Source organism: Mastigoproctus giganteus, chromosome 3 (genome assembly GCF_048544385.1).
Source record: "Mastigoproctus giganteus isolate SK-2022 chromosome 3, ASM4854438v1, whole genome shotgun sequence".
Lineage (NCBI taxonomy): Eukaryota > Metazoa > Arthropoda > Arachnida > Uropygi > Thelyphonidae > Mastigoproctus > Mastigoproctus giganteus.
The window spans coordinates 70,073,678-70,091,407 of NC_143577.1; the positions used below are offsets into that span (position 1 = coordinate 70,073,678).

The window sequence follows — 17,730 nt, forward strand, 5'->3', positions numbered from 1 at the left end:
TGGAAGTTTGTTCCAGCAATCAACCACCCGCTGGCTAAGGCAATCTTCTGCACATCTATCCTACAAGTCTTTCCACAATTTGAATTTATGCCCTCTCAGGCGATTATTCTGAGCAAGAGGAAGAATCCCATCAGCATTGAGCATGCTCAAACCATTCAAGGCTTTATACACCTCAATCAGATCACCCTGAAGGTGTGTTTGAAGTTCTCTAACCATTGCACAGCAAGGGGTGAGGTACTAATTATAGGAATCGAGTAGTCAGCATATCTGATATGCTAACAACATACAAGGAATCAACCCCTCTCCTCCCTTTAACAGAGATGTGACAAGTGTTTGCACCAGGATATATAAAGCAGGTTGTGGGATACTGAGGAATTGTAAGTGCAATTCAACACAGGAATGGGCAACACTGAAATACCTAAAATGTGTTTGGTCACCCCCATTTCAAAACCAAACTAGCATTTGTGGAATGAGATGGAATGACCTGTTTACAGCAGGGATCTGCTGCTTTCTAATGTGAGGAAACTACAGGAAGCAACAGCATCCTGTGGTTATGTTGACTTTGAGTACAGTATGATAATAGGCATCACACATGCCAGTGCAAATATTACGGTCACTGCAGCAGGTCCACTGAGAGCCAGCATGAACCCTGGGCCCAGAGAAGCTGATTCTTTCCTCTTCTAACTGCAGCTTTGTTGGGTGTTCATGCAAGATGGTGCCTACAATTTATGAAGAATGGTCCAACAACCAAAAACATCAAGCCTCTAGCAATCCTGTGGACAGAGACAGTTTGATGTGAAAGGCTAACAGAGGGTGCAAAATTGTCATTGTGTTTAGGAGCATCAGCGACTTAGACCATATTGCTTTGTTGTGTATACATGTGTATGTTTACAGGCAAATTTTCACATTGTGTGGACTAAAAAACCTGGAATAAATCACTAGCATTCTCAGGTGTAGGAAGTTGGGGAGAAATCCAACTTCCTCCACCTACAAATAGCTAACTGCAGCCCCAACTTAAAAAAAAAAACCTTTAGAAATTCCGCCAGTTATCAAAGCGATTCAAACCCAGACCTCTCCAAATGAATGACAAGTGGTGAAGCTACTATACTGTCACAGAGACTGGGTAAAAAGAATTCTAGAGCCTAACAGGCAGGCTATAGTCAGTCAAATGACAGTGCAGTACAACAGTGGTGCAAAGGTAACAAAAATCTAAGGCCATCTTTTCAAAAAAATTCAGCAAAAGGATAAAATGGAACAGTCAAATGGATCAGAAACTGTTGGGGTGTAGCTTCAGACAACCTAGCCAGGTTTCACTCTTGTCAGCTAAGAACAAACTGACATGAATATATAGATGTACATGAATACTGACACTAAATATTTGATGAGTGGAAAAAAAGTCACTATCCAATGAATTCCTGTTGTTCTATGCTGACAGCATGACCAAGGAATGGCAACATCAACGTGAACCAATGGACCCACTGTGCCAGGTGTCATAACTGCAGGCTGGTGGTAGTGGTGCATTGAGAATATTTAAAACATCCCCAATACACATTAAAACTTTCCCTAAACATTGCAGAAGGGTTTAATTGCACATGTTAGTTCCCCTCACACTGGTGGATCAGTGTTGCAAAGCCACAACCCACTTGAACATTGTTGCTGATCTGGTGCATCCTTTCATGCTAATACTACCCATCCAGAAAAACAATGTACTACATCACAAGGCACAAATAATTCAGGAATAGTTCCAGGAGCATGGGGTGGGGTAGGGAGAACTTTAAAATACTTCACTAGGATATTCAGCCACCTCCACTTCAAATCCGTGTAAGCATTTGTGGAATAAGGTTGAATGACCTGTTCACAAACAGGATCTGCTGCTTTCCAATCTGAGGCAACTGCAAGATGCATTTGAGTCTGCATGGACCAGCAATGCTACAGAATATATTTGGCACCTTGATTTAGACTTACTTCAGGCAGGCTGATAAACAGCTAAACTGATTTTTCCAGATTGATAACTTTTCTATTATACTGTAATATGGCCACAATGGACGAATGAAGTTTAAATCAAATTTCATATCAGCAAAATTTGGCATCTGTGTTCACTGCAATGTTACATATGTGACTCAGAGGATCCATATGCTGTTTAGGAATAAAGGGATAACTCTAAATCACTATCACAGCACATAATAAAGTCTTGGCATCTTTCCCTGTAATGATCCACCTGTGATAACATACAGGAACACCTGGCAAAATATATTGCCAGGTCTGCCACTGCGGTGGGGGTGGCCTAAAGGTTGGTCTTGCATAGTTGTCACACCCAGTACATCCTCTAAACCAGGGGTGGCCAACGAGTCGATCACGGCTTTAATTTCAGTTGATCACAACAAATTTTAAATATACTGTATATAAAAAACAGATTAGTCAAAATCTAAATGTTATTATTATTATGCGCCCCCACTGCATATGTTTATTACAAATTCGTTGCACGTGACTACTTTAAGTAAGCTTGTTGACTGAAAATTTACGCAGTTATGTTGTGGAGAGCATAGTGTATGTGTGAAATTCTTATTCAGCCTACATAATATTAACAACTGGACAGTAATTAAACATTAATTTAATACCCTTTGATTTAAAATGAATACTACGAAAAAGAGTAAAACATTTTCACCAAGAGTAGGAACTAGAATACTTTTTTATAACGATAAAAGAAAAATGTTTCTGTTTGATTTGCAATGCTTCCATAGCTATACTCAAAAAAGGAAATTTAGAAAGGCACTTCAACACACTCCATGGTAAATATCAATTGGATTTTCCACCTAATAGAAACCTTAGAAAAAATAAATTAAAAGAACTTGAATCCAGATTATTCGCCCAACAAAATTTCTTCATGACACCTAATTTGCAATCTAAAGCAGTAACTGTAATATCATTTAAAGTGAGTCATATTCTTGCAAAAAACATGCTAATCATTTTCTAATGGTCAATTCATCAAAGATGCATTTTTAGAAGTAACAGATTCTCTTTTTGAAAATTTTAAGAACAAAAATGAAATTAAAAGTGCTCTTCAAGATCTGCAATTATCTCGAAATACTGTGATGCAATGCACTGAAAAAATGAGTAAAAATGTGAGCAAACAATTGCGTGCTGTTATTACTAACTGTGTGTGTGTGTCCGGTTCTTTACAACTGGATGAATCTACAGACGTCAGTGATACAGCTAATTGCTCGATTTTATTTGTATGGTTTTCAATAATTCTACCACTAGAGAAGAACTGCTGGGTATGGTTTTGTTAAAAGAAAGAACTAGCGATCTTGATATATTTAACGTATTCAAAAATTTTATTGATAAAATAAATTGCCACTATTTATAACAGTAACAACAGATGGAGCCAAAGCAATGATGGGGCATTTTAACAAATTCATCGCATTATGCCAAAAGGATGATGAATTCCCAGATTTTCTGAGTTACCATTGTATCATCCACCAAAAAATTAAATACTAAAAGTGTTATAGACATAGCTTTCAAAATCGTGAATTCCATTAGAGGACAATCTCTTCAAAGGAGACTTTTCAAAATGCAACTTGATGAAAAAGAACCAGATCTGATATTACACACACATGTGAAGTGGCTGAGTCGGGGTAAGTTTCTACACAGATTTCTAAACCTGCTGAATGAAATTAAAAAATTTGTCGATCGAAGGGGAGTGATTATCAGCAGCTACCGGATACAGAGTGGCTGTGTGATCTGGCTTTTTTGGCAGATTGTACCAGTAAATTAAGTGATTTGAATTTGGAATTACAAAGAAAAAATAAAAATGTGGGTGACACGATTAGTATTATTTCTGCATATAATTTATTTATATCAATTTTTGGCAATGGCTAAGGATCTCAAAGAAAAAAAAAATTCTATCATTTTGCAAATATGCAAGATCATTTGCAAAAATATTCTGTTTTTGAATTTAATAGTGAGAAATATGTTTCTGAAATTGAGAAAGTTGTGGACTATTTTGAAACCAGATTCAGTGATTTTAAAACAATTGAAGACATTTTTCAACATATTTCTTATCCATTTAATATTGACTTAGATACGAAACAAATTACATTAAAAAAATCATGAGATTTTTCACACGGAGAAAATATTACTTGAAAATGAAATTACATTGCGAAACGATATTTTTCTAAAAGCCAGATCATCAGAAGAAGAATTTTGTAAATATATTTGCCAAGAAAAGTACCCAAATGTTAAAAAATGCAATTAACTTTTAAATACCTGTTTTGGTTCCACATATCTATGTGAATCAGCCTTTTCGTATTTGAAACAAACAAAGACGAAGGATCGCTTTACTCTTACGGACATGCATACAGAAGACTCTTTATGGGTGGCCTTATCAGAGTATATCCCTGTTTTGAAAAGCTTGGAAGGTCACATGAAAACACAAACTTCCCACAAATAAAAATTTAAATACGTATGAATTTATATGTAAGAATTCTGAATTGTACTGAATTTTAAAATTTATACACAACATTTTTCAATATGTGTTGATTAACTTTTTTAACCATATGCAATTAAATTCTTGAGATGGTAGATTTCAGCACATTTTGAAGGAAAAAAAGTAGATCGCATCACAAATTAAGTTGGCCACCCCTGCTCTAAACTACTGAGGACATTAATGTGAAGAATAATAACAGCCCAATCAATCAAATCCAGCTTCATTGGGATAATGCAAAAATTTTCATTGTTTAATTATAAATGGTGTCCAGCATCATGGCATGAGGTCAACTGATATCAGTTTGGGAAGTTGGCATTATGTATATTCAGTGTGTGCCATTTTTAATTAAAGGTAAATGCCAGTATTTTCACCTGCTGCAAGCAAGGTAAATGCTGATATTTTTACTCCATTACACGGCTCAAGAGCAGTTCCTGAAGAAATTTTTAGCATGCCATTTTCCCCTCACAGCTGTTGCCTCAAGAACATTATGATGAACACAGCGATCAAATTGGCTGTTGAGGCTTGCTATATACCAGGGGTGGCCAACTTGATTTGTGATGCGATCTACTTTTTTTCTTCAAAATGTGCCGCAATCTACCATCTCAAGAATTTCATTGCACATGGTTAAAAAAGTTAATCAACACATATTGAAAAATGTTGTTTATAAATTTTAAAATTAAATACAATTCAGAATTCTTATTTTAAATTCATAAGTGTTTAAATTTTTAATTTATGTGAAGTTTGTGTATTCGTGTCATCTGCCAAGCTTTCAAAATTGGGGATATACTGTGATAAGGCCAACCGTAAAGAATTTTCAGTATGCAGGTCCATAAGAGTAGAGCAATTCTTCATCTTTGTTTGTTTCAAATATGAAAAGGCTGATTCACATAGATATGTGGAACAAAAACAGAAATTTAAAAGTTCACTGCATTTTTTTACATTTGGGTACTTTTCTCGGCAAATATATTTTCAAAAGTCTTTTTCTAATGATCTGAATTTTAGGAAGATTTAGTTTCGAAATGTAATAATTTAATTTTCAAGTAATATTTTCTCCATGTGAAAAATCTCAGCAATGTTTTCTGCAATTTGTTTCGTATATAAGTTGACATTAAATGGATAAGAAATATATTGAACAATGTCTTCAACTGTTTTAAAATCACTGAATCTGGTTTTAAAAATCACTGATTCTGGGTTCAAAATCATCCACAACTTTCTCAATTTCAGAAACATATTTCTCACAATTAAATCCAAAAACAGGATATTTTGGCAAATGATCTTGCATATTTGCAAAATGATTGAATTTTTTTTCTTTGAGATCCTTAGCCATTGCCAAAAATTGATATTTATATGCAGAAATACTACGAATCATGTCACCCACATTTTTATTTTTTCCTCGTAATTCCAAATTCAGATCACTTAATTTACTGGTAAAATCTGCCAAAAAAGCCAGATCACACAACCACTCTGTATCTTGTAATCATCTCCCCTTCAATCAACAATTTTTTTAATTTCATTCAGCAAATTTTGAAATCTCTATAGAAACTTACTCTGACTCAGCCACCTCGCATCTGTGTGTAATATCAGATATGGTTCATTTTCATCGAGTTGCATTTATAAAGTCTCCTTTGAAGAGATTGTCCTCTGATGGAATTCATGATTTTGAAAGCTATGTTGAAAATACTTTTGGTATTTCCTGAAAAAGACTTCCGAGGTTGGGAAAACTCATGTCAACGAAATAGGCAACTCATACACCAACCATTAAGTTCAATTATTACTGTAAAAAAATGTTGATACAAAAAATATAATAAAATGTAAAAATTATATTTACAATGAAATAAATAAAACTGATATGATCTACCATAAAATAATAAAATGTGATAACTGTATTTACAATAAAATAAAACTGACATAATCTACCATAAAATAATATGAATTAAAACATCGTTACAATAAAATACTATAAAACATACGCGTAATTAAAAGCGATAAAATCTGTAGCTTTCGGAAGCGTCGGCTTCCTTCCTCAACAGTACCAAAGCTTCTTGCAATGCCTCCTTAAATAGAAGGCTCACGGTGCTTCCACACATGGTTCAACCAACGCATGGTCTGAACTGGAAGTGGAAATAGCTCGGGAGCATCAAACGGAACTGTTCATCCGTACTCGGGACAACAGTTTCAAAGAGGAGATGCATACGCATGCCCCTCTCCCTATTAATAGTATTGTTATCAGATGAGCAGATTTGCAAGCTCTCGAGCCATTTACGGTCCCAGAACCCATGTGCCCGGTCAACAATAACTGCATCCTCTGGGTAGATCTGATGCTGCTTCTCATATAAATGTTCGGTCACAGCAGACTCACTATAATCCACAACTTTTATAGCATTTAGGTTTTTTTTTTTTTTTTTTTTTTTGGCAGCTGTTGGCGCATAGGCTTCTGTGGCCATAATGTAGCATTTAGGTGCTCCCCCAGACAATCCTTAAACTGTCGCCTTGTTCCACCTACATAACATTCCTCACAATCCAGGCATTTTATCATATATATGACTCCGCTGCTAAGATCCTTTGTTCTTGGATCTTTTACCTGAGACACGACTGTGTGCAACCTCTGTGCTGGAAGCTGCACACAGCGTGTCTTATAGCCATGTAATATTCTAGTTAGACGTTCAGTAAGGAATGTATGCAGTGGCCACAGGTACAAATGGTTCCCTATGGTTGGACATAACCCCTCTACTATATCTGTCAAAGATCCTTTTGGTATTTAATCTTTTGCTGGCTAACACTTGGTGGATGATACAGTGGTAACTCAAAAAATCTGGGATTTCATCATCCTTCTGGCACAATGCGATGAATCCGTTAAGATGCCCCGTCATTGCTTTAGCTCCATCTGTTATTATTGATATGAGCTTAATTAAATTTTTATTTAATTTTTTCAATAAAATTTTTGAATCCATTAAATATATCAAGACCTCTAGTTCTTTCTTTTAACGAAACCATACACAGCAGTTCTTCTCTAGCGACAGAATCATTGAAAACCATAAGAATAAAAACGAGCAATTGAGCTATATTACTGATGTCTGTAGATTGATCCTGTTGTGAAGAAAAGGACACACAATTAGCAATATGAGCATGAAATTTGTTTGCTTGCATTTTTATTCATTTACTTTGATGCATTGCATCACAGTATTTCAAGATAGTTGCAGATCTTGAAGAACACTTAATTTCATTTTTGTTCTTAAAATTTTCAAAGAGTATCTGTTATTTTTAAAAATGTGTCTTTGATGAAATGACCATCAGAAAATGGTTTGCATTTTTTTGCAAGAATTTGACTCACTTTAAATGATGGTACAGTTACCTGCTTTAGATTGTAAACTAGGTGTCACGAAGAAATTTTGTTGTTCGAATAATCTGGATTTAAGTTCTTTTAATTTATTTTTTCTAAGGTCATTATTAGGCGGAAAATCCAATTCATATTTACCATGGAGTGCATTGAAGTGCCTTTCTAAATTCCTCTTTTGAGTATAGCCATGGAAGCATTGCAAATCCAACATCATTTTTCTTTTATCCTTATAAAAAAGTATTCTAGTTCCCACTCTTGATGAAAATGATATGTTTTACTCTTTTTCGTAGTATTCATTTTAAATAAAAGGGTATTAAATTAACATATAAGTACTGTCCAGTTATTAATATTAAGTAAGCTAAATAAGAATTTGACATATACACTATGCTCTCCACAATGTAACAATGTGAATTTTCACCAGACAAGCCTAGCAGCTGTGTGGCGACAAGAGTAGTCACGTGGTTAACAGATTTGCAATAAGCATATGCAGTGGGGTGCATAATAATAACAACATTTAGATTTTGACTAATCCATTTTTATATATATTTAAAATTCGTGTTGATTGACCGAAATTAAAGCTGTGATCAACTGGAAGATCGCAATCAACTTGTTGATCACCCCTGCTATATACCATTTTTCTATACAAATAATATAATGTAAGGTAATTTTAATCACCCACCAACTACAGAAATCGATACATCCATAAACTTGCATTGACCAAAGGGCCTACAAAACAGGAGTGGCTAGAGCTTACACAGGCTTTAACTTTGACTTGTTCTTGTGGCTGTATGGGAGTATAAAAAACCGCTTGTATGCACGAAAGATGTTTTACATGAAAACGTCCTTGGCTTGGAACAGGTTAATGAAATCCAAGCAAATAGCCTAATTACCCATTTGATTGTAGCCATTCGTTGAATAGTATGATTACAACAATACAAGTATTTGTCATATTACTGCACTAATACAAGTATTTTTCAGCAATTTCTTTTTTCGTCTCACATTTATCCTTAATTTCAACTACAAAATCAGGTACCTCAATCAACACTGTTTTCCAGAGATATTTAGATATATTGCAATCGCAAGTATGTGTGTCTCATACTTTAGTTATCATAAATTCATTGTATCTTGTCTACCAGCTGAAATTATAGAAATTTGTGAATGATCAATAAAATATTTACAATACAAAAGCTCTTTTATTTCATAATCAATAAACACAAATCAAAATACCTAAAAGAAATATGAAGGCTATTTCACATAAAACCATCTAACGCATGAAGTGACATCATTTGCATTTTAGTTCACCTGAACCAAGTAAATCTGATCAGTCATGAAAAATGCATGGAAGTGATGTCATTTGCAGCTTCCTTGCCTTTTAATTCATATTATTGCAATCATACAAGTATGATTGCAACAATACAAGTATTTGTAATCATTTGTATTGTTCATACATCCTGCAGTAGTAATTGAAGGAAGTTGTTGTTGTAATTGGTTTCAGGAGCATCAGCAACTAAAGCCATATTGCTCCATGTATGCTGTCTGTAAATTGAGTGTGTTCTATGGTTGATTTTCTGTTAGCTGGATGAAAAACCCCTGTTTCAGAGAGAAAAATCCATGCTACCCTCACCATCTGACCAACCAACTCCTTTTGTCTAACAACTTTTTGCTAGCCAGGATAAGGAGGTGATTATCCCCTTGAACAAGGCAATGCATTTAGGCCACACCTTGAGTACTGTGTACAGGAATACTTGCCTACACCTTGGGTACTACATCTGGAGGTCTCATTTTAGGAAGGTGTAGTTGCTAGAACCAATGGCGTATCCAGGTATCATTGTAAGGGGGGCATGGCAACCAGGCTTTTGAGTTTTTTTTTTAAAATGCCTCCTGCATTCTTTTTCTTTAATTTCAAATTTTTGGTTAAGGGGGAATATGCCCCCTCTGCCCACCCCTGAATACGCCCCTGGCTAGAACAAGTACAGAGAAGGACAACAAGACTGGTGAGGGGAACAAATGGATGCTCTTACGAAGAAAAGCTTAAGTTCTGTAAATTGCATCTGGGGACTAGGCACCTGCAAGGTCATCTGATTGAGGTATATAATGCCTTGAATGCTGATGGAATTCTTCCTCTTTTACAAACCTGAGGGGGCATAAGCTCAAATTGAAGAAAGACAGTTGTAGAATAGATGTGAGGAAATTTGCCTTTAGCCAGCACGTAGTTGATTGCTGGAACAAACTTCCATCTGCTGTTGTGGAAGTTGATAGCTTAAATAAATTCAAGGAAGAAGTGGTCAAACTTTTGGAGTGAATAGATGGGTGAAATGGGAAGGGGTTCTTTTGGCTGATGCTGTATAAGCTTGCTTTCTTGCATCATATGCCTCTGCTAATGCTAACTCAACCACAATATGAAAAGGCCCACAAAAATTCCTTTTGTCATCAATGGGACTCAAACTCAAGTCTTTTTCATCCAGTGAGGGGAGGATGGCAAATTCTACAAACTGTGCTACCCACGAGGGCACCGCAGGAAGTATCATTGCAATGTCACAATCACACTTGATTGTAGTCATTCAGATGGATAATTAGACTAATGGCTTGGATTTTGCTGAGTTTGCATCATTTAGGATGTGATGTAATTTGGGTCATTTCCACATCACATTTTCATGACCAATTGGTTTCACTTCAGTCCAAAATTTAGTAGGTGCCACCAAGGATGTTTTCACATCAAAAACTTATTTTGTAGAGCAATCACGACCAAAACCAATTCTTGGTTAAAATGCTGTTCAGCTTGTGGTCTGATGACTAAACATGAAACTACATGACTTGCTGTTTGTGTCACTGGGAAGGGGAACTGCTTGGCTTTGATTGGTAGGTTGTTATATTTCATCACTGTACATATAATTGTTTGCCTTTTTCCCATGTGCTTTTTATTTGTTCTCTTTTGTGATTGTGAAACTTTAATTCTCTTTTGTTCATGAAATGTTAGTTCTCTTTAGTTTGTGATTGTGAAACTTTATAGTTTTTAATTAAGTTATTAATTAAAAGATACGGTATTTTTTTTTTTTTTAATATGTTGTTGTTGTGAATCAGAGGTTTTTGTATACGTTGGAAAGTATAGGTTAAAATGCATGGCTGAGTGTTGGTCTAATTGCTCATGAGTATGAATGTCCTTTGTATGGGAGTCATAAGAAACTTTTTGAATGGGAGCATGTAGGTGATGGTTGTGAATGGTCTTGTTTCTTCATTTCCTTCTTTTTTTTTTTTTTTTCTGTTTAACTGTTTTAATGTTAATGTGTTTTTGCTTTGTTACTGAAACAGGGGTGTTGGGGTGGTAGGCCTCATGTAGCAGGGGGCTGGAGGCACAGCCCAGAACAACAACAAAAAACAAATTACAATGATCGATTATTACAATTTTCAGTGTTGAAAAGTCAGGTGTTCACTTTTATTTTATGTCATTTCGCGATTTCTGCTGTTCGGAAATCGCAGATTTTCTGTTTTTTTTTGTTCATATCTCGTTCCATTACTTTCTCTTGGTGGAGAGTAAAGGGCCATGTGGCTTGTTTCTGCCAATCACTATTGGCGCTGCTACTCCCCGCCTTCATCAAAGGTAAGTCACGTCGTTTCGTTTAATCCTCAGGGATGCCAGCTTAACTGCATTTTTACAAAGTTCCTTCACATACTACAGCTGCATGCAATCTATTAACTTTCAAACAAGATGAAACCTTAGAACACTGAACCTTAGAACATTAGAGAGATAATAGTATAATCACGGAAGGAGGAAAATATAGACCCTTTTCGCATTCGTCACACTCATACTAAATGCAAAAACTGCTAACTTCCATTTTGGAGATACATAAATGACAGGGTGTATATAACACCGGCGGAGTATATACTTCACCGGTATTTTAGACGACCGTCCGGCAAAAACATTACCCACGTGTCAATTTCGGAAGTTGCAAAACCGTAAGATTTGGTAATTGGGGGAGTAATTAATTAATTAGTTTATGCTACTGTTGGAGCGTTTAAAAAACTTCTGGTAAATGTTAACGTCCAGTAACATATCCTGCCAGCCTTAGCCACGTCACATAAGACAACGCATAACTAGCCAGTGCACTATCAACAGCGCACTTGTTCTGACTACCCTCACAACTAATAAAGAATCACATTATATTCAAAACAGTATGTTCACATCTGATTACCGAAATATCAACAGAAAATTATATCTCAAACGAAGCAGAAAAAAAAAAAAAAAAAAAAAACTTACACAACAGCTTTTACCGTTTTCACTGCAACATTCGCCTTGTACTCATTAAACGCTGTTGAAAGAAAGCACAAAAATGTCAACCCTGCCAATACACTAAGGGTAAACGCAAAAATTGCATTAGCTCTAGAAAGAAACGTATTCATCTCAACGAAATAATATTACAATACCAACTTAAAGCACTTAATGGCATAACTAACATGCCGAACATACACTCTAGTCAGTCCGCCACCTATGAAGTTGCATACACAGTATTTCATATTTACAAGTTTGTAGAAACATTTCTATCCAGAAAGAGCTAAGCTGCATTGAAAATTTCATTATCTTTAACAATAAATTGTTAAAGATAATAAAATTGTTTTGTAATTTTTTTTTTGGCTGATGCTACGTAAGCCGCTCATACACTTGCTTTCTTGCATCACACATGCCACTACTAATATATATATATATATATATATATACAGGGTGATTCACTACCAGTGTGACAAACTTGCAGGAGGTATATATATATATATATACAGGATGATTCACTACCAGTGTGACAAACTTGCAGGAGGTGTAGGGGGCACAAAGACGAATCGGAATCACATAGCATTGCAGAGTCCGAAATGCCTTCGTCATGCGGTAGAGGACGTTGAACGGGAGGTCGCGTGAACAGCGATCCCGCTGGAAGTCAGCATTTGCGAACCGGCTCCCGAGGCAGTAGGATGGACGAATATTCAAACGTTGAACTGGCCGACATGCACCTCGCGTACGGAGCTGCGGACTGTAACGGGCGCGCCGCTCTGCGCTTGTACCAGGAACGTTTCCCGCACAGGCGTGCTTCTCACCATACGATTTTCGCATATGTGCACAGAAGGTTAAGTGAGACTGGTTGTTTCGCGAGAGGTACCATGAATTGAGAGCGAACGACGAGGACGCCAGACAATGAAGAGAATGTCCTACGTCTTGCAGAAGGCAATCCGAGTACGAGTACTCGAGCGATAGTCCAACGATTGGGTATTTCCCAATCCACTGTATGGAAGATACTGTCAACAAACCAAATGAGTTCATACCATCTGCAACGCGTCTAATCATTGGAGCCTGCGGATTATCCACTCTGGAGGACTTTTGCTACTTGGTTTCTTCAACAGAAACGGTTCGCAAATGCTGACTTTCAGCCGGATCGCTGTTCACGCGACCTCCTGTTCAACGTTCTCTACCGCATGACGAAGGCATTTCGGGCCCTGCAATGCTATGTGATTCCGATTCGTCTTTGTGCCCCCTACACCTCCTGCAAGTTTGTCGCACTGGTAGTGAATCACCCTGTATATATATATATACAGGGTGTTTCAGTTAAACGTTTCAGAACTTCTAAGAGGGGTAGGGTACATCCTGACAACTCGAAATCATATAGCAATGTGGGGTCGGAAATGCTTTCCTGAAGCGGTGTTGTACACAGAAGCACCATAGAGAAAAGAGACCGTAAGTGAGAAATCGTTTTAATAATACATGAAAAGAAGCAAAAGGTACATGAATTAAAGTAAGTGTTCGAAGTTTCTTCCACGGGCTACAATGCACGCCTCACATCTCCGACGCATGGACATTCGAACATTCTGGAATACTCCAGGCGAATTTCGAATTTCTTCGGCAGCTACTGCGATTCCTCCTCAGCATTGTCAACAGGGGTGTCATAAACTAGCGATTTCATATGACCCCAGAAATAAAAATCAAGATATGATAGGTCAGGTGACCGAGCAGGCCAACGCACGGGACCACCATGTCCGATCCACTGTTGACCAAATGTGACATCCAGGTAGTTAAGAACATCTCCGCTATAATGGGCAGGGGCTCCATCGTGTTGGAACCACATTGTCTGTTGCGTCGATGCAGAAATCTGTTCATCTCTCAAAAGTTGTGGCAATACTTGCTGCAGAAAGATCAAGTAGATAGGTCCGGTTAGACGACACGGTAACAGGTAAGGTCCGATGAGGTGATCTCCCATAATACCGGCCCATACATTGACCGAAAATCGAATCTGTGCTGCACGACGTCGCACGACGACTTCTGTGTACAATACCGCTTCAGGAAAGCATTTCCGACCCCACATTGCTATATGATTTCGAGTTGTCAGGATGTACCCTATCCCTCTTAGAAGTTCTGAAACGTTTAACTGAAACACCCTGTATATATATATATTTTTTTTTTAATTTAAAATCCGATACAGCCCCAAAATAGACAGAGGAATGAACAGCATAATTTAATTTAATATAATATGCTAATATAATGTTTACTATTCGGATCAGGGTCGAGGGCGAAGAGGAACATGACCTCCTTAACGATGATTATTAGTGTTCCTAGATCTATCAAAAAAAAAACACTCAAAAACCTGGTGGTCATGCCCCCCCCCCCTTACGATAATACCTGGATACGGTACTGGTTCCGGTAAACATTGTTTTAGCACCATAGTTATCAATAGACTATACATTTTTTGTTGAAGCGTATGACTCGGTCTCACAAGATTGATGGAATTTTTTGGTAACAAAAAATTACATAACGCTGTGGCAATGTTCAGCATGACATGAATACAAATCTACAACAAAGAACAGCTATTTACAATTGGTTTTTTAAGGAGTTTCATTAGGTGTAAGTTAAGCGCCAAACAGATTATTGTTGTTATTGGGGTTTTATTGAGCAACGGCAGCTAAAGACCATTATGCGTCAAACAATGATAGCAAATAACAGGCCATTAAAAGTCAGATATGTAAATTAGGGAGGATTTATCATTAGCATTAGCATTAGTAGAGGCATACGATGCAAGGAAGCATGCTTATGCAGATCAGCCTTAAATTTATTTAGGCTATCAACTTTCACAACAAAAGATGGAAGTTTGTTCCACCAACCAACCACCCGCTGGATAAAGGCAAACTTCCGCACATCCATTCTACTACTATCTTTCCTTAATTTCGATCTATGCTCTCTCAGGTTCTTAATCCGAGCAAGAGGAAGAGTCCCACCAACATTCAGCTTGTTCAACCCATTCAAGTCCTTGTACACCTCAATCAGATCACCTCACACGAGACTACTCTCCACGCGCTGCAGTTTGCAGAACTCAAGCCTTTCTTCGGCAGCTACTGCGATTCCTCCTCAGCATTGTCAACAGGGGTGTCATAAACTAGCGATTTCATATGACCCCAGAAATAAAAATCAAGATATGATAGGATATGAGCACCCCTTGGTTCCCCTCACCAATCTTGTTGCCCGTCTTTTTACTCGTTCTAGCAACTCTACATCCTTCCTAAAATAAGGCTTCCAGAATTTAGTATAGAGGCGGACTGCCCATAAGACGTACCGGGGAGATCCCGGTGAGCCAGAGGCCGGTGTGGCTTTGTCTAAACAATAAGGCCAAAAATACTAATATGTGGCGGCTACAAGTTTTCCTCGGTAAGAATTTTTGACAGTCCGCCTCTGATTTATTATGAAATTCGATCGTAGCATAGAATTATTTTTTGAAAAGTGAAAAGTGATTTCATATCAGATCTGTCGTCTGGAATCCGTTTCAGTGTAGGATAGATTTGGGCTGCATGCCTTCATAAGAATTTCATTTGCTTGTATAGTCCTGCCTTTAATTTATTTAAGCTGTCAACTTCCACAACGACAGAGGGAAGTTTGCTCCAGCAATAAATCCAAGATGGCTAAAGCAAATTTTCGCACATCTATTCTACAACTGCCTTTTCTAAATTTGAATTTATGCAGAAAGAATCCCATCGGTATTGAGCTTGCTCAAACCATACACGCATACACCTCAATCAGATCAACAAGCAGCTGCTTAGTTTCCAGACACTGCAATTTGCAAAACTTAAGCATTTCTTCGAAGGAACTAACATTTGTTCCATTCACCAGTCTAGTTGCCCTTCAATGTACTCTTTCCAGCAGCTCTGCATCTTTCCTAAAATGGGCCTCCAGGCCTGTAGGCAGCGCTCAAGATGTGGCCTGGCCATTGCCTTATACAAGGGGATAATCATTTCCTTATCCCTGCTAGAAAGATTCCTGGATATCATTGACAAATCACTATGAGATACTCTTGCAGACTAACTGCACTACTCAGAAAACTCCATATCTGACCACACAATACCTCCAGGTCTTTTTCATTCTCTACGACCCTGAGTGCAGTACCGCAGAGCTATACACTACCAATATGCAGCATTTTACGTTTGTTGAGGTTAAACTTCGGTTGCGACTCTCAGAAATTCTGCGCAACTTTTCTAGATCCTGTTACAGTAGCATGCTGTCATTAATGTTATTAACTACTATTCCGACCTTCGTATCGCCTGAAAACTTGGACATTAAGCTCGCTACACCTTTATCAATACCATTAATAAATAAAGAAAACAACAATAGACCCAAGACTGAACCCTAGGGGACTCCACTAATAACATTAGTCCACGAAGAGCAGGGTCCATTGATTACCACTCTCAGTCTTCTCCCACTTGTCCATCCCTTTATCCACAGCAGCAACTTGCCCTTAATGTCACACAGCTCCAAATTGTACAGTAGTCTTCAGTATGCAACAGTATCAAAAGATTTCCGCTTTCCTGAAATCCAAGTACAGTACCGACTTATTCGCTCTCTCATCATGGTCCAAGCAAACATTTTTCATAATTACGCTTGCGTAACTTGAGCAAATTGGCCCCAGTGCAAACACAAGAAATTACAGTGGCGTAACTAGAGAAAATTTCCCCCAAATCAAGCATAAGTGACAGGCCCTGCCCTTCCTGGTTAACTCAACAAAAAAAAAAAAAAAAAAAAAAAAAAAATCTCAACATATAACCTGTTATTTTTGAAAAATACCGGATATATTTTTATTTTACTTTTTCCAAAAAAAGGAAAAAAATATCGGGAGGATGGCAATTCTACCGACAACTGTCTACTAATATTATTATTTTATGTATTATTTTTTTTTATAAATGGGTATTAATGAAGCGAGAATAAAATATTAAAATTGGTACAGTGTATTGATAATAATAGCACAGTATATTTAATAACAATCAAAACATTAACATACAATACACTAAATGCTTCTAAATGTAAGGATAAATTGAACACAAAAGCAAATGATGTACAAAAAATAGATTTATATAGCAAAATGCAAATTGAATACATTTTATTAACACATTAAACAAATAACTGTGTATTCCAACATATAAGTTGACTTTTATTTTTTGCTTTGAAAATTCGTTTAGACCTTCTCCCGGCGAGCTTTCATGTTTCATGAATTCATCAGTTACTGAGACAACCAAATTTTCTACCTTTTCTGCTTCTATGCTTAAAAGGACTAATCCAGAGAGTCGTTATTAACTCATGGTATTTCATAAATAATTTTTTATTAACTTCAGCTTTGAAAATATACGGGAATTTCAAAAAAAAGAAAGAAAAAAAAAGAATTGCTAAATAATACTGCTTCAATGCAAGTTCAACCAATTCTCTTACTGTGTTAATTTTCTCTATTTCCCTTCGGAGGGTTTTGAAAAGTAATTGCTCAGCAATTAAAGATTCGGATGGATCGTTCGCATACAATTCTGTAGGCAAGATGCGTTTTGCCTGATTTCTTCGCCTTTCCTGTTTAGTAATATTTTCGGTGATAAAAATGAAAATAAGTCCCCAATAGTTTTCAAA

The 17,730-nt window shown here is 36.9% G+C and overlaps 1 protein-coding gene across 2 annotated transcripts in view; it reads right to left on the bottom strand.

The window, feature by feature from the left end:
- Positions 1-12,311, bottom strand: part of Spase22-23 (Signal peptidase complex subunit Spase22-23) — an 85,673-nt gene extending 73,362 nt beyond the window's left edge. For both annotated transcript variants that reach the window (XM_090369321.1, XM_090369322.1), the window contains exon 1: positions 12,079-12,311. In XM_090369321.1, the coding sequence (XP_090225447.1) occupies positions 12,079-12,221 (143 nt within the window). In that variant the 5' untranslated portion in view covers positions 12,222-12,311. The remainder of the gene's footprint in view (positions 1-12,078) is intronic.
- Between the last annotated feature and the right edge of the window lie 5,419 nt (positions 12,312-17,730).